This window comes from Panthera onca, chromosome C1 (assembly GCF_046562875.1).
Source record: "Panthera onca isolate mPanOnc1 chromosome C1, mPanOnc1 haplotype 2, whole genome shotgun sequence".
Taxonomy (NCBI): domain Eukaryota; kingdom Metazoa; phylum Chordata; class Mammalia; order Carnivora; family Felidae; genus Panthera; species Panthera onca.
Genome location: NC_138346.1, coordinates 81,939,048 through 81,965,827, shown reverse-complemented (window position 1 = coordinate 81,965,827; position 26,780 = coordinate 81,939,048). Strand labels below are relative to the sequence as shown.

General features: G+C 47.3%; 1 protein-coding gene across 1 annotated transcript in view; it reads left to right on the top strand.

Moving 5' to 3' along the window:
• The window catches only part of KIF5C (kinesin family member 5C), a 164,598-nt gene that overhangs the window by 125,798 nt on the left and 12,020 nt on the right, over nt 1-26,780 (top strand). The window contains exons 19-25 of the mRNA XM_060626442.3: nt 126-235; nt 2,543-2,644; nt 2,871-2,931; nt 7,845-7,916; nt 10,554-10,658; nt 12,608-12,824; nt 14,021-14,134. Of these exons, the coding sequence (XP_060482425.1) occupies nt 126-235; nt 2,543-2,644; nt 2,871-2,931; nt 7,845-7,916; nt 10,554-10,658; nt 12,608-12,824; nt 14,021-14,127 (774 nt within the window). The 3' untranslated portion in view covers nt 14,128-14,134. The remainder of the gene's footprint in view (nt 1-125; nt 236-2,542; nt 2,645-2,870; nt 2,932-7,844; nt 7,917-10,553; nt 10,659-12,607; nt 12,825-14,020; nt 14,135-26,780) is intronic.

Genomic DNA, 26,780 nt, shown 5'->3' with positions numbered 1-26,780 from the left:
GCCTCAGTTTGGGGACCTGACAGCTGAGGGATGTAGGGTAGGAGGCAGAAGCAATCCAGGGCTTGTCATAGTGTGGGCTGTGAGCCAACGAGCGGATGACACATCTCTGCTGGCCTGGCTCGCAGAAGGCGCTGGAGCAGCAGATGGAGAGTCACCGGGAAGCTCACCAGAAGCAGCTGTCCAGACTTCGAGATGAGATCGAGGAGAAGCAGAAAATCATCGATGAGATGCGGGAGTGAGTCGGCCCAGGGGCTCTTGGGATGTGGGGGCAGGCATGGAGTCTTCGGCCAGCCTGGAAGGATGTGGCTTTGAGCTGAGGTCTGCTCGCCTCGCCCTGTGGGCCTTGGGCTCTGCCCTGGGCCGCAGTGGGCTACACCCGCGGCTTCCTACGTCTGTTTTCCCATCTGGAGCTGAGCCTCGGGGGGCTCTGCTGGGGCAGGTGGCAGGCGGGTGCAGCCGTCCTTCCTCGTCCCCGAGGAGCTGGGGTCATGTTGGTGACTCAGCTGCCCTCATAGGTGGAAACACCGTCTGTATGAAAAAACATATTTAAAAAAACCCTCAGTTGGTCCTGACTCCGGAGTTCTGATAGGTTAATAAATCCTCCAGAAAAGATAGTCAGCTCCTGCTGCCTCCTCACCCGAACTCATAAATGCACCCTGCACAACCCTGAGCCACCTGGTCACATGTGCACACTTTGTAGGGACCTGTGTCTGTGCTCGTGGACCTGTGGCATTTGCCAGAATGGCTTCATTGCAGCTTGTCTCTGGGGACACCCCCTTCAGGGCCATTTTCCTGTCCTGTCACGGCCACTGAAGAACCCCTGCTCCATAATGATCTCTCCCCTCTTCCTCTCTTACCTTCCTGCCTCATTGTCAAAACAAGTCACCAAGCTGGGAAGTAATTTCAGGATCCTCTCCTTGAGGGTTCTTAACATTTTTGCACAGTGAGCCCCTTGGCAATCTTTGAACCCCTTGGCAGAATAATATTTTTATTTATTTATTTATTTGTTTATTTATTTATTTATTTATTTATTTAATGTTTATTTTGAGAGAGAGAGAGAGAGAGAGAGCAAGCACACAAATGAGGCAGAGACAGAGAGAGAGGGAGAGAGAGAAAATCCCAAGCAGGCTCCATACTCAGTGTAGAGCCCGACACGGGGCTTGATCTCACGACCTCGAAATCATGACCTGAGCCATAATCAAGAGTTGGATGTCTGACCGACTGAACCAACCAGGTACCCCTAGAATAACATTGTTAAATGCCACAAATAAAAGATGCAGGAAAACAAAGAAAACCAGTTATATTGAAATACATTTCCATTCGCTAACACCTCCCCTGCCCCCTGCCCCCTGCTCATTGCCCCCAAGATATAGACTAAAGGCTCCTTCCACTCCCGCTTTCTGTAGATGAAGAGCCAGATTTCTATATGGGAGTCAAGGTTAAATGAGTTACTTAGGGTCACACTGCTAAGTAGGAATCAAACTGAAGTTAGAGTTTAATTCTCCAGGCTACTGATCCAAATCGCTCTTCAGAGTCTGCAAGCTGCTCGCACAGCATATTTGCATTTTAAAAGAGGAGAATGGTAACGAAGCAAAGTGTAAGTGTTGTGATCCTGGGCTCTGTGCACACTGTCTACCTAAGGCAAGCATTTCGTGTCGTCTTTCCTCTCCTCGTTTTGAACCATCCCCATGCTATTATTCAGGTTGTTCTTTCCCCTTCAAGCATGTCCTGTGTTCTTTATTCTGATTAATCACCCTTGACATGTTTAACTGGAAGGGGAAAGGAGGGAGGGAAGGAAGGAGGGAAGAGGGAGGGTTGGTAAATGAGTTAGTCAGTAGGTGTAGAAGTTTTGTTGGCCTGTGCCTTTCAAGCAGACTCTGAATTTTTCCTTCAGATAGTGTAGAGTCTGTTCCTTTACAGATGCACAGGCATGGCTATACAAAAGATTTTGTAAATACTGCATGCAAATGTTGACAAAGTGCCCCCAACCAGATGGCGAGTTTCCCTTTTGCAGCAGCCCCTGGGCTTTCTTTGTATTTTTCTCTCTCTGTACCCACTCCTTGAAGACTTCACACAACTGTCCCTGTGTCAGCCAGGAATTTGGACTTAGAAAATGTTCTCAGATCATCGGACTAGAGAGGCAGGGAAGGTTGAAATGGCCAAATAAGGTTTCCCGAGTGTGGGTGCATGCCATCTGTAGGGCAGACAAAGCAGAATTCTTCTGACTGTGCTGTCTTTCTCTGTTTTTAAAATACCGGCCCTTTTCCTATCTCATTATTTTCCCCCCAAAGCTCTTGCACAAGCCAACTATAAATATATTCTCAAAGCCTTATGTTTCATGCCTCTGAGATGTTCCCAGAAATTAGTTTCCACTTCGGCAGGGAGGAAGCTGTGAGGTTGTTCTCTGATCCCTCAAAATCCTCTAGAATTGCCGCCTTTATTGCACAGAACTAATGGGGTTGGAACAGAACCATGTCTTCGGCTGGGTGACTCGGAATTTCAGACTAATGTGGACTGTATTGCTTTTTCCTCTCAATTTCAGTTTGAATCAGAAGCTGCAGCTAGAGCAGGAGAAGCTCAGTTCTGATTATAACAAGCTGAAAGTGGAAGACCAAGAGAGGGAAATGAAGCTGGAGAAGCTCTTGTGAGTGTGCTTCAAATGTTTCCCCGGCTTTCTCTCCTCCCCGCGGGGTCTCCGCAAGCCTGCGTCCGTGATTCAGATTCCTAAATATTACGGTTAGGTTGGGCCAAGGCTGTTTGTGTGCATTGGTTTGTTTTGTTGATTTATCCGTAGGTGCAAATGGAAATCTCTGATGCCCTTTTGGTGGTTCATAACTCCTTTTTTTGTTTGGTTTTGTTTTTTGTTTTAGATTGCTCAATGATAAAAGGGAACAAGCCAGAGAGGACCTCAAGGGGCTGGAGGAGACAGTGGTAGGTCAACATGTTTCCCAACTCACTGTTGTCTCAGAGACCTGATGAGTTTGTGATTTGTTGCGTTTGTTTATTCTAAAATATCACCTGTGCCCACCTTTCTCACATACCGTCTTAGACAAAACGTTTAGGCAAATTCCATATATTTAGACATTCCATTTAGATAGAACATTGTGTGGAAAAGTGAGAATTGTAGAATTTATTCCCCAGCTCTTGACACAATGATTAACCATCAGTCTGTCAGTCCGTCTGTCTGTCCATCAGTCCATCCATCCATGCTTAGTGCTGTGACCATGCAGACCCTGAGTGAGAATTAAACTGACTTGCAAATCAATGACTGCAAGTTTACAGGTTTTGCACACTATAGCTTTTTTCCATTCAACATTCAAGAGCACCTACTGAGGGCTGGCATTCTTCTAGGTGCTTGGGTTGCATCAATAAATGACAAAGATAAGATCCTGGCACTTGTGAAGCTTACCTTTGGCTGATGGGGAAGACAGATAGTGAATAATAAGGGAGGAAATCATGACCTCCATTAAATGGTTCTGGAAAGTGCACAGGGTGGTTGCTGGCAGAGGTCCCATGAGAAGGTGACTTTTGAGTAGGAACTTGAAGCAGGTGAAAGGGCAAGACTGGAAGGGCCTTCCAGGCATAGGCAATAGCCCATGCCACAGCCCTGAGATGAGCCCATGCCTGGTGTTTTGGAGTGACAGCAGGGAGGTCAGTGAAGCAAGGAGGAGCTAGGAGGTGGGCACAGAGAGGTCAAGGCAAGAGCAGGTGTAAGCTGGGAAGGGACTTGAGACTTGCAGGGTTTGGGGTAGAAGAGTGACAGATCAGAAGGGCTTATTATTTGAAATCCTGGTTGTTTTTCTTCATCCTGCATCTGAATTCATGACGTTTGTCTCCACTGGTTGACTTCCATTTCAGCTGCTCTGAGGGCCCTCGAGAGGCCTTCAAAGTGCCACACACAGCCTGTGTTTGAAGACAGACCATCCCAACCTAGGCTCTCAGTTTGGTGAAAACATGTCCGGTCATTTAGATACAATTGTTTAGATAAAATCATACATTTTGATTCCACTCATGTGCCATGTGAATTTATGTGGTATTGTGCCTATCTCCAAGAATCTAGTGACCCTAGGCTGTAGGGCTGGGCCTGGTTCTGCACTCTGGCTTCTGAGTTGATGTTGGTTGCCCCTTAAAGCCAGGTGGAGGGACAGAGGGTGCAGTCCACTCAGGACAGAAGTAAGATGACTGTATGCAAAGGGTCTTGGGCCTTTCCAGCATGGTGGAGAAGATGGTAGAAGGGGCTGCTGGCTGTAGGGGAGACCGAAATGAAGCTGTGAAATTGCCTTATCTATGTCTCTTTTATTGCAGAAGCGATACTCACAGCTATAGATGATTGTAAAAATTCAGGAAACTATTGAACTGTAAAATGGTACCGTATTCCCACTAGCCAGATATAAGTGACGTTTCAGTACCTTTTTCCTTTCCACCCGTGAACTGCCCCCCGCCCCACTTGCTCACCTGCCATACCTGCCCTTCATGCCCTCCCACAGGGGCTCTCTCACGGTGACACTCACACTCGTGCAAAGTCACTTGTCCTCTCGTGCACTCTGGCTCATGCTCACACCCCACAGTCTGCAGTCCCTTCCTCACACTCGCGGGCATTCACTTCCATGTTCTCGTGTCTGTGCACTTCCTCGCGTGCTGGCCCCTCCCACCCTCACACTCACCCATGTGGCTCTTCTCTCTCGCTCTCACTCAGCACTCACATCACACACATCACGCACATTCACATTTTAAACCCCAAATTGGAACCTCATGGCATCTTTTCACTTAACCTGCCCTCGGAGCCTTCCCTAAACTGTAACTGTTCTTCAGGAACAGGCTCGCTGCCCTTGATTGACCTTCCTAGAATTCTCCTTAGCTCAAGGCCTCTGCTGGCTTGAGTATTTGGGCAAGCTGGGGGGTAGAACCTGCTGTCCACGGGTAGGAGTGTGAGGCCCACTCCAGCAGATGACGTAGGAAGATGTCGAGGCAGCCATGGGGCTTCGGGGCTGGTCCTCTCTTGCTGTGTTGATGGGCCTTGTGTTTTCGCCTCTCTGGTCTTGCCCTCACTGTCCCCCGTGACAGGAAGCTAAGCCTGTAACTTTTACACAGAGGGCAGCAGCCTGTAACATGGACGATTTGAAAGAAGGGAGTCAGGTAGAGTGAGGAAATGATAATCTGCTGGTGGAAAATTCATTGCTGCAGGAAAGCCAAATGATAGCTGCCTAAGCTTAAATGTGCAACTTGTAAACTATTTAAAAAAATTTTTTTTCATGCTTATTTATTTTTGAGAGAGAGATAGACAGAGTCGAGCAGGGGAGGGGTAGAGAGATGGAGATGCAGAATCCGAAGTGGGCTCCAGGCTCCAAGCTGTCAGCACAGAGCCTGACATGGGGCTTGAACCCACAAACCATGAGATCATGACCTGACCTGAGGTCAGTTGCTTAACCGACTGAGCCACCCAGGTGCCCCATCTTGTAGAATATTTTAAAGGTTTGTACCTGCCCCTCCTGAACTGCTGAATTCACCTAAGAGCAAACAAAAATGAGATACAGTTGCCAAACTCAGGACTCCATAGTATTTGGTACTTAAGCCCCAAGAAATGTCTGGCCCTTTGACAAGGCCCCCGTGTCTTCTCTTCCCATTTCCCTTTGGTGTGATGGCTTTTTTTTTATGGAAAATATTTGCTGTGATTACAGTTCAGCCAGGAATAAAATCCCTGAAGCAGCAGAGATAGCATACAGAACAGGGGCTGGGGGTCTGAGCTCTGTGGGCAGGGGCCTGAAACAGTGTGTCTGCATAAACGTGGGCTCTGAGCTGTGCCCCTGTGCCTGCGCTAGAAGGTGGCTAAGCCTTGGACAGGTCCGATGGGCATTGCATCCAGAATAACAGGCCTGCTTGGCTTCCTGCAGAAAGGAATTTGCCACATCTGAGGAAGGAATTGACTTCAGCTGCTGCTTATTTCAACACAGAATTGCAGACTTGGACCCAGCAAAAAGACCTTAAATTAACACAGAACTGTTATTCCAAGAAACTTAGTGTTTTTGTGTCTTTATGGCCTGTTTCTTTTTAAAAAAATTTTATAATGTTTATTTATTTTTGAGAGGTGGGGAGGGGCAGAGAGAGGGAGACACAGAATCCAAAGCAGGCTCCAGGCTCCGAGCTGTCAGCACAGAGCCTGACACAGGGCTTGAACTCATGAACCACGAGATCATGACCTGAGCCGAAGTCGGACGCTCAACCGACTGAGTCACCAGGCACCCCCCGCCACCTTTTAAAAAAAATTTTTTTCTTTAATATGGCCTGTTTCTTTTTTTCTGTGGGCATATGTGAGCTGCATCCCTTGACATTCTGTGTTAAGTCAACTTCGACAAATTAAAAAGTATAAATGTAAGTTTATCTCTCTCCTCCCTTATAGGAAAATGTTTTGCAAGGAACTAATCATATCTCCTGTAGTAAATATATGGAGAATTAAATGAAAGTAAATAACGTGATATTCTGATCTTGTTAACAAAGGTCACCAGGTTTGACTCAGACCCTTGTCTTAGCAGTCTAGTTCCTAAGGGCTCATTTGTAGAAAATAATTCAAAATGAAGAAAAAAAATACCCCCAAGAAGTTAATTACAACATAACAATATTATAACAACAGAGGGAAACAGTAACAAAAGTATACAATAAAAGCCTACTGAAGAAATGGATGTCAAATATGATGCATCAGTAAGTTAATACTAGCTAGTGTTTACTGACCATTACGATGTGCCAGAAACTGTTGTAAATGTTTTGTAAGGATTATCACATTTAATCCTGACAACTGTGAGGCAACTAGTGTATTTATCCTCATTGTACAAATAAGAAAACTGAGGCACAAGAAGGTTAGGTAAGTTGCCCAGGGTCACATGGATAAAAGGTCCACCACCTGCCTCATCCATGAGCTCCGTGATGTAAAGCAAACGAACATGGACTGAGACCAGCAAGGGGCGTGGAAATATGAAAAATGTCAGTTGGGATGGGAGAGGTTGTGGGTAACTTTCCTTTTACACTGGCGTTTTGTATAATGTGTATGTGATAAACTAGAGGAAAAAAGGAATCCCTTCTGGTACAATGCAGCCTATTAGGAATTTTGGGGAGAAAACTTTTTTTTTTAAGATTGTTTGTTTGTTTGTTTGTTTGTTTAAGAGAGAAAGAGAACAAGTGAGGAAGGGGAAGATAGGGAGAAAGACAGAGAATCCCCAGCAGGCTTCGTGCTGTCAGGGCAGAGCCTGATGTGGGGCTCAAACCCACAAACCATGAGATCATGACCTGAGCGGAAGTCAGACGCTTAACTGACTGAGCCACCCAGGTGGCACATGAGAAAACTTTTTTTTTTAAATGTTTGTTTGTTTGTTTGTTTAGAGAGAGTCCAAGCAGGGGAGGGGCAGAGAGAGAAGGAGACAGGATTTGCAGCAGGTCTGCACTGACAGCAGAGAGCCTGACATAGGGCTCAACCTCAAACCGTGGAATCATGGCCTGTGCCAAAGGACCTTACCCATGAGAAAGCTTTTTAACTTTTGTTTTTGAGGGGAGAGAAAAAGTGCAATTTAGAACTCAGCAAATGAGTAGGCTTTGTTCTAGTTTACATTTCATTGTTTGAGTTCCCGTCTCTGGCCCTTGGGATGCTCTTGAGACAGTTAAGGGGGTAGACACAGCTGGTGAGAAAGTCAGGGAAGTGTGGGAGCACTGTGGCCTTACCGGCAGACTCATAGAGCATGTATGGAAAGGTCTGGGTCATTGGGTCAACCAGATGTTGATGGTGTGGCACCAAATCCGTCACAAATTCACTGTTTCCCCCACCACCTAAGTGGCATTTTAACAATCTTCTCTTCCAGTCTCGAGAATTGCAGACTCTTCATAACCTCCGGAAACTCTTTGTCCAGGATCTGACTGCCCGGGTCAAGAAGGTGAGTTCTCTTTTGTGTGAACAGGACTGAGAAGAAAAGAAAAGATGGCCAGAAAGAATCATTTTCAGTTGAAACATCACTTCCTTAAATTGGGGCTGGTTATGCTTAAAAATGAATTATTTCAAGCCAGAGAATGTATTAAAAGAATGTACCAGAGGCAAAACAAAACAAACAAACAAACAAACCAAAACCAAAACCAAAACCAAAAAACCCAAAAAACTTGGGAATATTTTTCCATCTGATTTTTTTCTTCTTAGTAAAAGGAAGTTATAATCCTCTCCCTGGCCCTCATTTCAAACGAGCACATATTTACCTGGCCGCAGTGTGAGAGCTGCTGTGCATGATGCGGGGAAAATCCAGAGGGGTCTTGTCAGGCAGAGTTGCCCCAAAGCCCAGTGAGCAATGCCAGAAACCTGTAGCAATTGGAGGCGAGAGCACCCTGTTTGCCTGTGATGAGGCCATGAGGGGCTAGGTCAGAGTGTGTGGAGCACCCTGACGTGTGTCTAATTTGTTCTTCTCGACACCAGTGTAAGTGGTTCTTACTGTTCTCTTGTTAGTGGAGACAGGCTCCGAGGTTAAAGAACTTGCCCAAGGTCACACAGCTGGAAGAGCCGGAGGTAGGATCGAATCCAGCGCTGTGTGACTTCTGAATCTGGGCCTCTTTGATCCTCACACCTCACATGGCGATCTCGGGAAGTCACCGTATGGCAGATCCCACAGCAGCTCTCGGAAGTTTCAGGAAGGAGGGAGAGGTGGCAGCAGTGAGGGGACTGCTCTTTAAAAATGTTTAAACGTGATGGAAGAGGAGCAATGGGCCATATGCAGATGTGCAGTAGGACGGAAGGAAGGTGTATTTGAAAGTGTGTGTGTGTGTGTGTGTGTGTGTGTGCACATGTGTCTGTGTGAAGGAGCCAAGGGAAAGAGGTGAAATATATAAGCAAAGAGGAAGTGATTCATGGGGTCAGATCTGAGAGGGACGGAATTAATAGCACAGATGGACATACTGGGCTTGGTATAAGGGGAAGGGATATAGTCTCCCAGAGAGGAGTAGTGGAGAAGTCAAGATGGGAGACATTTGCAGGAAAATGCATAACAGTGGAAAGATGCATCCAATGATGCATCGATCTTCTCAGTTAATGTGGAGGCTCAGTCCTCAATAGAGAAGGAAGGGAAGGAATGGTGAGGCCACAGAGCCTAGAGCAGGTGCCAGCAGCGTGGAGAAATTTGTCAGGGATGAGTGAAAGGATTGCTGAGCAGCGGTGTGAGCATCCAGCTGAGGCTCAGAGCATGAATCTGCCGTGGCCTCTGACAACTTGGTTCTAGCGAGTTTGGGGACCTGCAAATGAAAACAAAGAAAGGCAGAGCCTGATAGGAGAGTCCAAGGGCTGAATGGCAGTGGTGGGGTGGGTAGGTAGTGACCACAGGCATCAAAATAGAAATGACTGTCAGACCTGGACCAGGTAGGCAGGAGAGGCCAGAGCACAGGGGACAGAAAAGGAGACTAGAGAGCTTAGGCAAGATCTGAAAAGGCTTAGTCAGAGGGAGGAGGGGGTCCAAGGAAGCTTAAGATCAGACTTCCCTGATTTCATGATGTAAAACTCTCGAGGAAGGACCTAGTTTTATTAGACCAGTGACTCTCAAAGTGTGATCATCTGGCCAGCAGCCTTGGCATCACCAGGATGCTTGCTAGATTCTCAGGTTCTCAGACGCACCTCAGGTCCACTGAAGCAGAGACTGGGGCTGGGGCATAGCAATCTGAGTTTTAATAAACCCAATCTGAGTTTAATTTCCCTCTGGGTGAAATTTGAGCACCTTGGATGTAGATGGAAGAGACACGGGTCTGAGATGCATGTACAGCTGTTACCTCTCAGAAGAAGGAGGGATGGTGGTCTTGTCCATCATCAGATGGCACAAGCATGTCTCACCATTTTGGGCTCCAAGATGTGCTTATACATGTGTTCCTCAACTTATCTGACCACTGAGCGTGGCCCTGCCGGGAGGGAGGTTTCTGTCAATCTTAAGATCTGTTGAATTTCCAGAGTTTTTCTGGCAACACCGTGCTCAGATGCCATGACTAGTTTGAAGTAGATTCATTAAGTAATTTCATGGAATCGGAAGCTCAGGCGATAAGCACAGGCCATTGAGACTTCCCAGCAGGACCACATGCAATTGCCCTCAGCTTGCTGACTTATCTCAGTTGGGATATTTGAAATTAAATTTCGGTCTTGGGTTTATATTTTCATACTGCTTCTTCTTATGAGTTTTGGAACAGTTCTTTTGAAAAAGAAAAGTCTATTTGCTCACCTGCAAGAGAGAGGTGAATCTCACAGGGCTAATCTGTATCTTTCAAAGGAAGATTGGAGGTTTTGTTTTGTTTTGTTTCGTTTTTCAGTTCTCTAAAATATAACACTCGTGAAACCCTTGACACGGAGCAAGGAAATTAATTGGGAAGGTCATTGAGTCTCAACTTTCAGAACCTCTTTTTATTTTCACTTTCAGAATAACCTTTGGTGGGATTGGGGTTGTTTTTTTGTTTTTTGTTTTCTTTAAAGAAGATTTAGAGTGTTGTCCACCTTATGCTGGGGCTGCGGGCGGGCAGCGTGCTGGCCTGCCTGCTGACCCCTCATGTTGGTGCAGAGTGTAGAGCTGGACAACGATGATGGAGGGGGCAGTGCTGCCCAGAAGCAGAAAATTTCCTTCCTGGAAAATAACCTGGAGCAGCTCACGAAGGTTCACAAACAGGTAGGAGAGTCGTGCCAGCTTCCTTCTGCTTCTCACATTCTTCTGGAAAGAAGCCCCGTATTCTCCTGGAAAGATGTGGCCGCAGTTCTGGGAGAAGGCTCTGACATCGAAGGCTAAGGGACTCTGTCACCACAAGACATTAGTGCCAGACTTGAAGTCCTTTAGTCTTCAGTGACTTCCCTTATATATAAAATTCTTTTTTCAAAGGCAAATGGAAGGAATTGAGTTTGAGCTCTTGGGCTTTGGGAGGTGGGGTGTTCAGAACCCTGTCTTTCTATCCTGTCTCCAGTCCCAGCGTTGGACCTACAGGCTGCACAGAATGTCAAGTGAATGCCATGGAGCTGGTTCAGGCCCCTTGTTTTTTTACAGATGAGGAAACAGACTAGGACTAGAAGTAACTTAATTCATTTTCTCTCTGCTCTGTCGCCCTATTTATTGAGCACCCTGTCAGGTTCTTACGATGCTCTGGACTTTGTCTAGAGGGACAGCAAAGTTCACGGCCAAGCCTACTGGTGATCTAGGCGGTTGTCTTCTTTCTGTATAAATGCTGGAATGTTCATGTTTTTCCTAAATCCTAAAGATTTGGGCTATGATAAAAACAGTCCAACTTGTTAGACCACATGGATAAGGTGATGTCATCTCTCTTTGACTTAAGTCCTCTTTGATATTACTGATGGTGGCATTTTTCCCCAAAGGGAGGACGGCAGACTCAACATGGTTGAAGTCACTCATGCAAATTGTTGATGAGAAATATAAAAGCAGAAACTGCAAGGGAATTTGAAATAGGGCTCTGAGATTAATTATTTTATTTATGAATTCAATGAATATGTTTTAAAAATCTACTCTGGAGCTGCTGGTTTGCCTATGGGGTTAAAGAATGCAGGTGCGGACTCGGGATAGGTAACCTTCGTTAGCACTTTCTGATTTTCTAAACTTTTCTTGATCCACTGGGATTCCCACAATGGTCCTGTTATATGCTATCCTTTTTTATGGGTGAGAAACCTGAGGCTTGTGGTGGTTGGATGACTTACCAAGTCTAATGTCAGGAAATGATAGAGCTGACTCTTGAACCTTTTCTTCACCTGGGGCCAAACCTGTTGCTTCTTTTTGTTTTCCTTCATTATCTTTTTATTTTAAAAAAAATTGTATGTATTTATTTTTTTTAATTCCAGTATACTTAATACAGTGCCCTGTTAATTCCAGGTGTCCAGTATATCAGTTCAGCAATTCTATACATTACTCAGTGCTCCTCACGATAAGTGTATTCTCAATCCCCTTTACCTGTCTCACCCATCCCCCCACCCACCTGCCCTCTGTCAACCACCAGTCTATGGCCACACCACCCCACACGCGCCCAGTCTCACCTGTTGCTTCTTAATTGAGGGTCTTAGGTAATGAAAAAATGAGCAGTACCCCTGAGTTACCTGTTAGCCTTTGGATATGTTGCTAAGTGGGTCCAAACCACATGCTGGTGTAGACAACATGTCCTGCAGGGAGGAGCCCTTCAGGGAGCTCTAGAACATGCATGCCTTTCACCGGTGCTTTTGAACTTGCTTTGTCTACATTTCTCAGCTTCCATATGCTAGCATCTGACTAGTCAATTTTCCTTACACTAGTTCCCCCACCCACTCAAACAAAAGAGGAAGTAAATCCTGCCCAAGTCTGAAAGCTTCCTGTGCCTGGAAATGGCTTTTAATTTCATCCTACACCCCCTCCCCACTTCCTTGCACCCATGAACCGTGTGTAGCAAATTGGAGTCCCAGAGTATGGGATCTTGATTTTCCGTCGGTGCTGCCAGCATTTGTGGTCACATGGACTTTCCAAGATGACCTAGCGGGCTGGTTGTTTGGCTGCAGAGACCGCTTCTAGCTGCCCTTGTATCACTGTCTGCCCCTCCTGCCGGCCCCCTCGCCTCCCCGGTAAGTCACCCCTATCCCTTCCCACCGCAGCTGGTCCGGGACAATGCAGACCTGCGCTGTGAGCTGCCCAAGCTGGAGAAGCGGCTGCGTGCCACGGCGGAGCGTGTCAAGGCCCTGGAGAGCGCGTTGAAGGAGGCCAAGGAGAACGCCATGCGGGACCGCAAGCGCTACCAGCAGGAGGTGGATCGCATCAAGGAGGCTGTTCGAGCCAAGAATATGGCCAGGAGGGCCCACTCAGCCCAGATTGGTATGTGTGCCTCTCACCAGGGCCCTTGATGGAAGGCAGGACTCTGGCGCCCAGGAGCACTGATGATGCTCCGAGGCAGCGATGGAGCTCTGGGCTGTCTGTCTGGAACATCTGAAAGGCTGTGGTCAGGCATGCAGGACCTAGGCTAGCTGGCACCTCCCGGCACCTGCGTTCATCCGGGGAGGATGGGTATGTCAGGCACCTGCTTCCTTATACTGAGAGATTGCCACGTACATTGTGGTCTTCAAAGCTGCTGAGCTGAGCAGAGAAGGTGGCCAGCCTAGGCTGTCGGTAAAGGTTTGTGGCTGTAAACAGAGGTACTTTCTCAGAAGTCCTGCAATGTATGGCTATTTCTCAGCAAAGCCCAAAGGCCCTATAGCAGGTGGGCCCATGAAGGGGCCCTATGGAGCCAGAAGCCTCAGGGAAAGCCACTTGCAAGGGCAGGTTTGGAAGTGCCCTGGAAAGAGCCAGGCCTGGAATCGGTGAGCTGGCTGTGGTTCCAAACTGGGGAAGGGGCCTGGACATCCAGCCCCTCCCGGGCTTGGGTTTGGGTATTTTGCCCATGCAGGGAAGAGGATGTAGCTGCTAAGTCATAGTTCCCAGGATGGAGCCGCAGGCATAAACCGGATTTAGGGATGTGCTCTAGAGAGCTTTTTTCTTCCATTGAAATGCCTCCAATAACGTGTGATATTATTTCCCATCAGATATTGCCGTGCAGCTGTTTTGCACACCAACTTCATGTTTCTAGTTTTAAGATCATACCTTAGATTAGTGTTTTATTGCTTTTCTTGGACTTTACGCTCTTTGTAAATCTGGAAACTATAGATCTTGTCGCCAGAGAAGTGCATCATAGGCAGATTTCTGCATCAAGTTTCAGGGGCTGCCCAGATGCCCTTAAAACCCCAGGGGTGCCTACGGATCTGCCGCAGATAAAATGGAAAGTCCTTCTAAGTTTCCTCAGCCATAATTAACATAATTGATACATAAATTCTCTCTGTCCCCTAACCATCTGGTGCCCTGAATTAGTTAACTGCACTATCAAGAGAGCAAACATCCTCTTTTCAGAAAGCTCTGGTGATTGATAAGGACTGTAATGATACAAATTGTAGGTCTCGGTTTTCACATGTGACCCGCGGGCATCTGGGTATGGCTGTTTAAGCCTAATCTGAACGTTCTGTCCTTTCTGTCGAATACAGCCAAGCCCATCCGCCCTGGACACTACCCAGCATCATCTCCAACGGCCGTCCACGCCATCCGAGGGGGAGGAGGAGGCTCTTCAAACTCCACTCATTACCAGAAATAAATGCGAAGTGAGTCCCTGGTGTCGGGTGGTTTCTGTTTGGGGCAGATCCGTGCCCCTGCCTGGCTCCCAGCAACATCCATGTGCACCTGTGATAGTGAGAGGTTCAGCTCTCCTGGAGCAGACCCTAGGGACACAGCTTACCTGCCCTCAGCTCAGCCTGGAGCCTCAGGGTCTTCTTAGCTAGGGCCACCTGGTGCCGGGGACCCTCTGGGGATAGACAAGGGTGTGGTGAATGATTCACCTGAGCTTTCTTTTGTCTGTGGGGTTTCCCTGTGCAGCTGGCATCCAAAAGGGCAGTACCTGTTTGTCAGCTGCTTTTGCCTAGAGCAGACAGATGTGGGTGGTTGCTTCAAGTTACAGGAGCTGAATAAAAGAAAGAGCCAGATACAGAAAGTCTATTTTTATAATTGCTATCTGAACTCAACAAATAGGGTTTTTAAGAGTGTGCTAATTTATAGCTAGGTAGATCCAGACCACTTTTTTCTTTGAGACAGTGGTCTAGAAATTTCTCTGCCTACAATCCACATGCTTGATATTGCTCTAGCAGCAAACAAACAAACAAGAAGTGATATGCTTTGGAAAAGAGAAGGAGAGACCTTGTCTTTTTGTACTTGAGGTAGAGGAAAGAGGTCATGGGTGGGGCTGGGCGGACAGACAGCTGGGTGGCCAGAAAAGCGTTTAGGAAAACTCTTTAAACCCGTAACCTCTGGATAGAAGAGAGTATCTCCAAATGTTGCGCTTGGATTCTGAGCCCTCACTAAGGAAGCTGGCTTGATAAGCCACCATGATCAAGGGCGACGCAGGGGAACATTGAGTCCTCTCCAGCTCTTTTTGGATCAAGGTGAAGAAAGTGAATGTATGGGGCTGGAGCCCTCTCTCAGGTGATACGACAGCATTGCTAAGCCTCATGCAACAACTTCCAAGGAAGGGGCTTGGTGGCTGCACCCGGAGCTTTCTCCTGCACCGCCCCAGGCAGCATGCCAAGGAGCAGGACAGGCACTGGTCAGATGAGGGAAAGGGAGGGAAGGCCGAGGGGGCCCGCGGGCGGGCAACATGTCCACCACCATCTGCCATACCCTAAAAGGTGGATGGGAAGTGGTCTTGGCAGTGGGCCATCCCATTCAGATCCGATCACTTTCAATCACAGATAAAATAAAATCGGGTGTTATAAAATTGCTTTTGACTGCATGTTCCTGGTGTTGTAGTTGGCACTTGAAGGGAGCTATAAGACCACATTAGGCAGCTTGGAATAGAAAAGCTAAAGTGTGGTTCTGGAACTTGGGTGGGTGGGAGGGTGTCAGTATCACCTGGTCCCCAGGGACCTAGGCATCTTGAAGGAGCATAGGGCCTGGGCCTTTGTATGTTTACCAAGTACCCCGACTGATATTGTTAGCCACCAAAGTTTGAGAACTCCTATCCTGAAGTAACCATGGCTTACATACAGGATGGAAGTTAATTTCTCTGTCACGTTAAGAAAATTTGAGGGCGGCCTGTCAGAGGCTGGTAAGGGAACTCTACCGTGACTACAGAAAGCTCGCCTTTTAAATTTAGACTCACTGTCCTCAGAAGTACCCTCCTCCCTCAAGGTCACCTGGTCCAGCTCTCAGGCCTACATGCCATGGTTAGCAAGCAGAGAGGAAGCTGGGAAGAGGCAGAAGCAGCCCTCCTAGCCGAGTCCTCTTCCTTTACTAGCCTTCCTGAAGTCTGCATTGTACTAATGCCTGCATCCCTCTGGCCGGAACTGAGGCACACGGCCATGTGCAGTGGCAAGAGGCCTGGAAAAGGGTAATTTTTGAGGTGGCACGTCACTCACTGCCCCATGTAAGAGTAGTGTTCTGTACCTGAGGACAGGGCAGTGGATGTTGGGTGAGCAACCAGAACCTACATTTATTGAGCACCTACTATGCAGCGGTGCTGTGCTGCATGTAATATCTACATTACATTACATTACCCCATGGCATGTAAGCACAGAGTTGGGGTGCCTGGGTGGCTCAGTCGGTTCAGTGTCCCGCTTCGGCTCAGGTCATGATCTCGCGGTTCGTGAGTTCAAGCCCTGCGTTGGGCTCTGTGCTGACAGCTCGGAGCCTGGAGCCTGCTTCAGATTCTGTGTCTTCCTCTCTCTCTGCTCCTCCCCTTCTCACGCTCTGTCTCTCTCTCAACAATAAATAAACACTAAAAAACTTTTTAAAAATGTAAGTACAGAGAGGGATATGTGCTTGGGTCCCAGCCAGCTCTTAATAAATATACTGGCTCAGAGATTCTGGAGTCCAGATCCGGTGCAATGGACAGCCACTTGCCTCGTGCAGTCCCGTAAAGGTTCATCAGACCCATGTTTTGGGGAAGGTACGTACAAGCAGATGTTCTCTCTTATGCTTGCGATTGAGAAGCGGTAGGCCCGGTAACACTTTGAGGACCTTTGAACTAATAGCACTGTCCTCGCCCTTCCTGGTGATTCATTGCATTCTGTAACTCAAAATGTTGTAGGCGAATTTGATTATTTCATCTGCAGCTGGAACCTTCTTAACCAACTCTGTCTGTACCTACGACTCCTGTAGCTGGGTACTTTCTCCACATCACAAAACAGGTCGGCCCCCTTCCAGGTTATCAGGATGTTGGTGTGGTAGAGGGGCCTGGCTTTGGACAAGAGACTTGGGTCAAGCGTTAGGTCTTCTACTTTCTCCTTTTTTTTTTTCAAGGTTTATGCATTTATTTGGGGGTGGGGATGGAGGGGCAGAGAGAGAGAGTAAAGAGAGAATCCCAAGCAGGTTCCACACTGTCAATGCAGAGCCCAGTGTGGGGCTCAGACTCAGGAACCATGAGATCATGACCTGAGCCAAAATTCAGAGTTGGACGTTTAACAATGACCGAGCCACCCAGGTCTCCTATTTTCTTTACGTTACTTCCGCTCAGTAACCCTCAGTTGATTTGGTTTCTTCGTCTATGAAATGGGAAGAATCCTTTCCCTGGATCATTGGTCTTGAAATGAGGACAAAATGAGGTCACGTTTCTTAAGCTGCTTGACATACAGCACGTGCTGAATAAAAATGTCAGCTGTAGTGTGGAGTAGCAAGCAGTGCATACTTGGGCACAGCAGGTGGTTGATGAGTGTTGGTCTGTCGTCTCCAAGTCATGTAGTTGTTACAAAATAGTTTTTAGTCTCTCTCTGGCCCCAGGTTCTTTTTTTTTTTTTTTAAATACAGTTATTTATTGGGTCCCCTGGGTGGCTCAGTCAGTTAAGGGTCCGACTTGGGCTCAGGTCACGATCTCGCGGTTCGTGAGTTTGAGCCCCGCGTCAGGCTCTGTGCTGATGGCTCAGAGCCTGGAGCCTGCTTCGGATTCTGTCTCCCTCTCTCTCTGCCCCTCCCCTGCTCACGCTCTGTCTCTCTCTCTGTCTCTCAATAATAAATAAACGTTAAAAAGTTAAAAAAAAAATAATATAGTTATTTATTTTTGAGAGACAGAGACAGGAGCAAGCAGGGGAGGGGCAGAGAGAGAAGGGGAGACACAGAATCTGAAGCAGACTCCAGGCTCTGCGCAAGCTGTCAGAACAGAGCCCAACGTGGGGCTCGAACCCATGAACCACAAAATCATGACCTGAGCTGAAGTTGGACACTAAACCGACTGAGCCACCCAGGCGCCCCACCCAGGCCCCAAGTTCTGACCGCTAAGTGGGGAGGGCCCATGAGTCAGCATCCTATTTGGTGCTCTGACCAGATGTAAGGTGTTTTAAAGATATTCTCATTTATTCATCTAAAGGTTATGAATAAGAACATTGACTATTTTTAAGAAAATGACTGGGCATTTGTCAGGAGAGGTTAAAAAAAAAGGATAGTGACCAATGGAGTGGGGAATTATACTTGGAAGTAAGAAAATGCAAAATCATTTTTTAAAAACCTAATTGTAAATGTGGAATTCATTGCTTAGTTGGGATCAAAACATTTTGAGATGATCTTTCCTGATCTTTGGGACGCTCATCCCAAAGTGTGTCTGTCCTACGTAGAAATGATCTCAGGTGCTGACTCTTCCCAGCCCTCTTGCTAAAGCCACCACAGCCTTTCATACATGGGCAGCATCCGGGTATCTCTGGGGTTTCCTTCTGCTTCATTTCAGGTTTCAAGGAATATAGTCACAATGAGTATTTTGGTTTATGCCCAAAGTTTCAGAGCAACTAAAGATGCCAACATGTAGAAATCAGAACTCGGGATAATGCTGGCTTTTATCTTAGCTAGTTCAAATCCAGGGGGGCAGCCTAGGGGAGGGGACATCTTTTTCAAACCACAAAACAGGACATGGAATCTGGGGATGGCTGGACATGCATGGGTTCAAGCCCTGGCCTTGGCTTTATTTCCACGTGATGTTGGTAAGTTACTTGATATCTTTCAGCCTCAATTTCATCATCTGCAAATTGGGATCAGGCATGGAGAACCTGTTCCGTACTTGGTTTTACAACGTCTTGTGCAGTGTTACTCTTTTTTTGCAGGGAGATAGTGAATAAACGAGATAACTTCAAATAGTGGTAAGGTTCTGAAGAAAATAAGAGCAGGTTAATGAAATGGGGACACTTATTTAGAAGAGGGGGTGACATTTGAGCAGAGCACTGACTGAGGACAATTACCAGCCACACAGTGACTGGGGAAGAGTGGCACAGCCACTGGCTGGAAGGTGGGAATGGCTGGCATATTGGGGAACCTTGGGAAGCCTGATGGGGCTGGAGCGCAGAGAATGCAGAGACCTTCATAATCAGGGTTTGTTGGGGAAGAAGGTAGTGGACAGATAAATGAGGCCTTAGAAGCCAGGCTGGCAGCTCAGGGTGCAGTCAGAGTGTGCAAGGCCCCTGGGGCCTTTGGGTCTGGGAGTAGTGGGGCCTGGTTTGTGACTGGCAAAGGCCACCCTGTGCTGGACCCCTGGGAAAGGATGGGGTGGCTGAGAGCCAGAGCAGGGCTCCCCTAGAGGCCACTGCGGGAGAAGTGATAACATAGGAGACCCCAGAATTACAGGTACAGAGTACTGGCTACCGAGAGGTGCTGCTATCCGGAGCATAGGTGGAGGTGATGAGAAGGCAGAGTAGAAAGGACAGTTGCTGGTAGGTGGTAGTTGGGGTGGCAGGGATGTGGAATGGGTCTCATCTCTGCCTGCTTTCTCTCGCAGGAAGCCAGGTTATCAGCTGAGGGAGGCAGGGAAATGGGGTTGTGGGCGGGAGAAGAGATAAGGTGTGAAATAGACTTCTGAGGCAGTCCTGAGTGTTTATGCATGGCCCACACTTAATGTGGACACCTTTTAAATACTTGTCCGGCTCCTTAGTTCCGAGCGTCCTGGATTGGGCTTCCTTTCCTGGCAGTGCTTTGCCAAGCCATTGGGCGCTTGTTCCAATGTGTCCACCAGATGGCGCCAGTGGGGCACTGCTGATACCTTGGCCCTTTTCTAAAAGGCTTCCAGGCAAAATGGTCTTCCTTTCCCTTTCCTATATTAAGACCACTATTTCTCAGATTTGAATAGCAAATAGAGTACTTTTAAGGGGATAAAGTTCTCACATATTTGCCAGAGTTTAAGTTGTTTTATTATAGTTAAGTATTAGCAAATTTAAAACAGTATATACTCTTGTACTTAGTCTTATGCAGCTATCAAGTCAAAACAGAGTTAGGAGTTAGATTGAAATGAAGCACAAATCAAAAATCCAAATCACCAGCCTTAACATAATGCAATGAAAGATGGTCTTTTGCTGAAAATAAAGAGCTGGGTGCAATGCGACTCTGGTATGCATTGCTTCCAGAGGAGTTTGGCTTGTCCAAGTTACTTCCGTGTGTCATGACATGACTCACTTCTTTTACCCCCTTTCTGTGCTAACACCACTGTAGAGGGGTGCCTGCTGGCTCAGTTGGTAGAGCATGTGACTCTTGATCTTGGGGTTGTAAGTTCAAGCCCCACATTGGGTATAGAGATTACTTAAAAATAAAGTCTTGGGACACCTGGGTGGCTCAGTTGGTTAAGCACCCGACTCTGGATTTCCGCTCAGGTCATGATCTCACGGTTCTGGAGTTTAAGCCCCGTCTCAGGCTCTGCGCTGAAGGCACGGAGGGTTCTTTCTCTCTGCCCGTACCTGGCTGAAGCTTGCACTCTCTCTCAAAATAAATAAATAAACTTACAATAAGTAAATAAATAAATAAAGTCTGAAAGAAAGAAAGAAAGAAAGAAAGAAAAGAAAAAGAGGAAAAAAAAAAAAAAGAAAACCACTGCAGAATCACTGCATACCTTCCAGCCAATTCACCTTCTATTGGCTGGAACTCATTATTGTCCTGCAGGTCCAGCTTTAGCCAGAGGCTATTTAAGTGATAAGGAGGAGACTCCGCTTGGTCTAGCCGTGCATGTGGGGCTGAAGGTAGGCTGGAATGTTTGGTTGCAAGGTAGTCAGCTAGAGAATTTAGAATATGCACATATTAATGCTTCAGATTTTTGTGGCAAGGAAAATGTAAAATTGAAAACATTGTGAGGGGCACCTGGGTGGCTCAGTCAGTTGAGCATCCAACTCTTGATTTCAGCCTAGGTCGTGATCCCAGGGTCCGGGGAGTGAGCCTGAGTTGGGCTTAAGATTCTCTCTCTCTCTGGGGTAGCCGGGTGGCTCGGTTGGTTAAGTGTCCGACTCTTGATCTTGGAAAAGGTTGTGATCTCACAGTGTTGATCAAGGCCCCACATCAGCTCTGAGCACTGACAGCTCAGCCTGCTTGGGATTCTCTCTCTCCCTCTCTCTCTGCCCATCCTGCTCGCTTTCTGTCTCTCTCAAAATAAATAAATAAACTTAAAAAAATTTTTCTCTCTCTCTCTCCCCTTTCTGCCCCTGTCCCCAGCTCACATGCATTCTCTCTCAAAACAAACAAACAAACAAATAATAAAGGTGAAATTGAAAATCATTAAAAAAAAAAAAGAAAGAAAGAAAATAATTGAGAAATGAACCACAGGCCCAGGATGCACCTCACTTTGCTGATGTAGATGAAGACTCTTGATATTTGAGGACTGTACTTTTATTAAGAACCATATATATTAAGTCTAGAAACTGTAGCCTATTTAATAAAGTTTTGATAAGCTCTGATAAAATATTTGGTAAAATCACAATGGTACAGCAATAGGGACTCATTAGGGTTCTTACAGAAGAAGCAAAGTTCCAGGCGCCTGAGTGGCTCAGTTGGTTAAGCATCCGACTTCAGCTCAGGTCATGGTGTCACAGTTTGCGGGTTCGAGTCCCACGTTGGGCTCTGTGCTGACAGCCTGGAGCCCGCTTCTGATTCTGTATCTCCCTCTCTCTCTACCCCTTGCCAGCTCACACTCTGTTTCTCTCTCTCTCAAAAATAAACATTAAAAAAAAAGAAAAGAAGAAGCAGTTCCGTGTTTTCAGACTGTGATTTCGTGTTTTGAGGCATAAAGAAAACAGCGCTGGAAAAGCAGGACTGTGATTTCTAGCAGGGTCACCTGGCAGATGGAACCATCAAAGCAGACCAGGTGTTCTGTTACGGCCTCTGTATCTCTGATTTGTGTGACATTCCCTGGGTCAGTGACAGTCACTATGGGATGGCTCTGTCTTCTTCAGGTTTTACTACTTCAGGAGGTTCATTGTGAATATATTTGTTCGTTGTTAGTAAAAAACAGTATCTTTAACTCTTAAATGTTTGTGGGCTGGAAGCGGACACCTAACACAGATCTACAGGCTTTCACAACTGTCCCCTTTTGTTGTCATAATGGTCATCTGTGACTGAGGGCCTGACATCCTGGACCCTATGTTGCCTGCATGCCTGACACTTTTAGGGACCTTCAGGCTTGGCCCGGACATCTGGAATGCATCAATAATGTTCTAGCCTAAGAAGTCTTGTCACAGTAAGCTACACCCAAAAGGGCAAATTCCACGTGTACATTAGAGACAGGAAGTCCAGTATTTTTTAGCTTAGCACTTAAACCTCAGATTTATTTGCCTCTGAATGTCCCCGGCCATTTCCCCACATTTACTACCCTCAGCTAAAGCCCTGAACTTTGGGTCCACTTGGGCCTCTATCTTTGATCTAAGAAATTCCACCTTCTCTCAACCCCCCACCCTGCTCTCTCCCTTCATTGTTTTCCTCACTCCACCTCAGGCAGAATAGTTTTCTTTCTGAGCGTTTGACTTGCAGCACAAAAAGGCCCTTATTGTTTGGTCCTTAATTTATCCTGAGGTTCAGGCTGAGCTTCCCAAGCTGGCACTTCCTCATTTATCCTCTGTTTGCTTTTCTAAATCACTGTCTTTCCTGCTTGTTACTCTTCTCTCTGTCCTGAATAACTGGATCCATCCCATCTGGCATCAGTGACGGGGTCTACTTTGACCATTCTCCTGGTTTTTATATCCATTTAATCACAAATAAAAAATGTACTTAAAATGTATAAGTTGACTCATGCTCATAGCAGAAATGAGTTCACTCTGTACGTAGAGGGTAGGTGAGAATTTGCTTTACCAAATTTAACCCCCTGAAGTGGTGAAATCGTTACGGAACCAGGCTGGAACACTGGAGGTAAAACCAAGCGGCACTCGGAGATCTTGGTGGATTGGAGATTTATTTTACACCGATGGGCTCAGAGGAGACTGATTCTCCAAAGGTCTGAGCGCCGAATGCAAGTGGGGAGGGTAATTTACAGTTGTCAGCTTCCATATCTGTGGGGGTTTTCGAGTGCATAGCAAACAAAGGAAGAAGAACCCAGAGGAGGGGTCTCTAAGCTAGAGACCAGAGTCTGTTTTAGCCCCGTTGGCCATCTTTGGTGTACTTTATTTACTTCTCCAACATTCCCCCCCTTTGATGCCTTAAAAAAAAAAAAAAAAAAACTTTTAGTAGGCATCACCTTTCAGTTTTACAGGTTGATACTCTCGGAGAGCTAAGATATGTGCAGTAGTTTGGCGAGCAACAGTGTTTTCAATAAAACGTACCACAGCATTCAGTATACAAGGGCCGATGGATACAAGTAAAATTATGGAGAGGAGGGGCCCCACCAGGGCAGGAAGCCAGGATGCCCAATCTGTGAGATCCCATCCTTTCCATTGATTGATACTTTCCTGTTGTCTACATTGAATTCTTTCCTTGAGTTCCTTAATCTTAGTTGTAACTATTCGTGACTGGTTTACGAAATAGCAACATTCCTCCCCCCAGAAAGATGCAAGACCCTCCTTTTTCTAAAGTGAGGAGGTTGAGGGCTCAACTATGTTGGAGGGTCACTGCCGCCAGAGAGTTTATTTGGTTTTGTAAGGTTGCCAGAGAATCTGCCACCCGTTCCATGTCTTCATTTAGCTCTTGAGATAGTCTGTGGAATAGTCCTATGGATGAACCTATGCCCCCTATTCCGGTTCCTATTCCTGTCACAATTCCTGCTCCTATCAGAACGGGTAGCAGGATTGCCTGTTTAGTCCGGGACTTGGGGTAAAGTTTGTTAGGAGCTGATCTTCAGTGTACACGGATATCTCTGGGGTTAGGAAGACAGAATAACATATCTGAGTCCATTTGGCCTCTAAGCATCGGTAGGCTGAATTAGAACACAGATACAACACCCCAGGGGTTGAACACAGGGTTGCATTCCTCTTTAAGGTTATATTTCTTCTGCATAGAGTGGTAACATTCATACCTTCAGGGACGTACAGATTAGATTGTCAGCATTAGTGAGAGGGACCCCAGTGGCCAGGGGTCCAATTAAGACAGAGGTGTTGGTTTTGAGATTTTCAGGAGCTTCCCAGGACAAAGGGATAGGAATGGCTAAGTAAGCCCTACTGCTGAGGGGCAAGCACATCCAGCAGGTTTGGGTGTGATTATCTATTTTATGGAGGACTTGTAGTGTAGTGTTGGCCCAAGGCTGGAGTGGGGAATTGCTAAGCATCTGATTGAGGGCTGAAAGGTTCAACCTTGGTAGGCTGCTGGGGGGTGGTTGCCTTTATGGCTTGTATTACCCTATCCTGGGTATCCTTTATAGCTTTTTGAAGGGCCCTGTCTTGCACCCCTCCCTGTCCAAGGTCCCCCATTGAGGAAGGTAAGTGTAGCAAGCTCGCTTCCCTCTCTGGAGGCCCTTGTGACATGGGATCCTGACATTTCGGGTTATCTCTATGGTCCAATTCTTAGCCCTTGGGGCACCGAGGGACTGACAGAGTGGGTGTTTTTCCCTTGTAGCAATCTTTGTGGAGGGAGGTGAAAGCGCTGAATGCTCTTGACCCCCTTATTGTCATATAACAATCCTGGGGGCAAAGTGGGTAAGCAGCCATTGTGAGGGTGAGAGAGGTTATCATAATATACAGGCAATACTTAATAATCCTCCCGTCCAGAGGAGGTATGTGAGACCCAGCATGCATCTTTGGTCCCATGTCCAGCTTGTTGGTGCAGTCTCTGTCAGCCCAACAGTAAGAAGTAAAATCAGGGCTATGGCACCAGTAAGGGGCAAGGGCTGGCAGAGTTGCATCCAAACCCCTAGGCTAGGTTCACGCGTTGATTCCTCAGGCTTCTGCCGTGCGCAGGTCAGCCAGCTTCCGGGGTGTGGCTGGAGCAGGGCTGGAGGTCTCAGGGGCCAGTTTCCCTTTTGAGGGTCAGTTTAAGCGGGTTGACTAGATCTGGATCACTTCGCCAGATTGTGGGTTCTTCTGAGTTGGGCTTCTTAACTCTGGAGTGATGGACCCATGGGGGTGATACCTGAAACTTTAAGGGCTGTAGGAGTTGTTAGAATAACAGTATGCGGCCCAGTCCACCATGGTCTAAGAGGTTCCCTCTTCCAATCTTTGACCCACACAGAGTCTCCTGGCTGAAAGGGGTGAACGGGGGTCCCCAAGGAAATTGGGGCCCTCTCTGTGGTGTATCTTTGTAACTTGTTTAGGACTGCCCCCAAGGTCTGAAGCTGTTCTCTTATTCCTTTGTCTCCAATCTGGTGTAGGTCTCCTAGGAGTTTTCCTGAACATGGGGGGGGGGGGCTATATAATAACTCAAAAGGGGAGAATCCTAGTGCTCCAGGCATGCATCGGGCACCCAGGAGGACCAGCAGTAGTAAATCTGGACATGGGAGATTAGTCTCTTGGTGGAACTTAGCGAGGGTTTCCTTGAGGGTGCGATTCATCCGCTCTACGTTCCCTGAGCTCTGGGGTCGGTAAGCAGTGTGCAGTTTCCAGGTAATGTTGAGGGACTTTGTCAGGGTTTGTATAATGTCTGCCACAAGTGCAGGTCCGTTATCACTGTGTATGGTTAAGGGTGGACCAAACTGAGGCACAATCTCCCGTAGAAGGGCTTTGGCCACCTCGCGACTTCATTCCGTTCTGGTGGAGAATGTTTCGACCCATCCCGAATGTGTGCAGATTATTACAAGAAGGTACCTGAACCCTTTATTTGGTTGTATGTCGGTAAATTCCACCTCCAAGTCTTCAAAAGGGGCGGCCCCTATCCTTTGCCTGCCAGGCGGGGGCCGTGGGGCAGACCAAGCATTGTTTTTGGCACATGTTACACATTGTTCACCAACAGCTGGGCATAATGCTGGCAGCTGGCTGATACAGTAGTTCTTTTTTAGGAGGGCCTCTAGTGCAGTTTTCCCTAGGTGCGTGAGTTGGTGATACTCCTTCACTAGTGTTTTCCCATAGACGACGGGACAAAGATGTGCCCATTTGGCATGACCCACCATCCCTCTTTGCTTAGTGTGCCTCCTTCTGTCGAGGCCCAGCTTCTTTCTTCGTTTGTGTACAGGGGCGGGGAGGATTCCCTCTGGGGCGCAAGAGTCATAGTGTTGGTAGGAGCTTTGCCTGGGTCACCACAGGCGGCCACTCTGGCTGTTTTGTCGGCCAGGCGATTTCCTTGAGTTACGGGGTCGTCTCCTTTCTGATGTCCCTTACAGTGTAGGATAGCCACCTTGTCTGGCAGCCATACAGCCTCAAGAAGCTCTAGTATTTCTTCCTTGGTTTTGATAGTTTTCCCTGCAGCAGTAAGGAGACCTCTTTCTTTATAGATGGCCCCGTGTACATGCACAGTAGCAAAGGCATACCAGGAATCAGAGTAGATGTTAACCTGTTTACCTTTGCTAAGGATGAGGGCTCGGGTTAAGGCATACAGTTCAGCGCATTGTGCTGACCATCCTTCCGGCAAGGCATTGGCTTCCAGAACTTCGGTGGTTGTGGTTACCGCATATCCTGCTCTTCGGCTGCCCTCTTGTAAATAGATGCTCCCATCACTGAACAGGGTGATCTCCGGGCTTGTTATAGCCTGGTCTTGGAGGTCCGGGCGGCTGGCGTAGACTTCATCCACTACTTCGGAAGAGTCATGGTTGGGTCCTCCCTCCTCCGTGGGAAGGAAGGTGGCCGGGTTTAGTGTTCTTACTGTTTCGAGAGTGACCCTTGGGTTTTCATAGAGAAGGCCTTGGTATTGTGTCAGCCGAGCATTGGAGAGGAAACGATATCCTTGGGTGCTCACATGACCACATATGGGACCTTAACATTAGGTGTTTGTCCCAGCGTGAGTTTGTCTGCCTCCTTGATGAGCAGGACTGTGGCTGCCTGCGCTCTGAGGCACAGTGGCTATCCTGCAGCCACAGGATCAAGTGTTTTTGACAGGTAGGCCACTGGCCATTGCCAAGGCCCCATGCTCTGAGTGAGCACTCCAAGGGCTATTTTGTCTTTTTCTGTATGAAGAGGT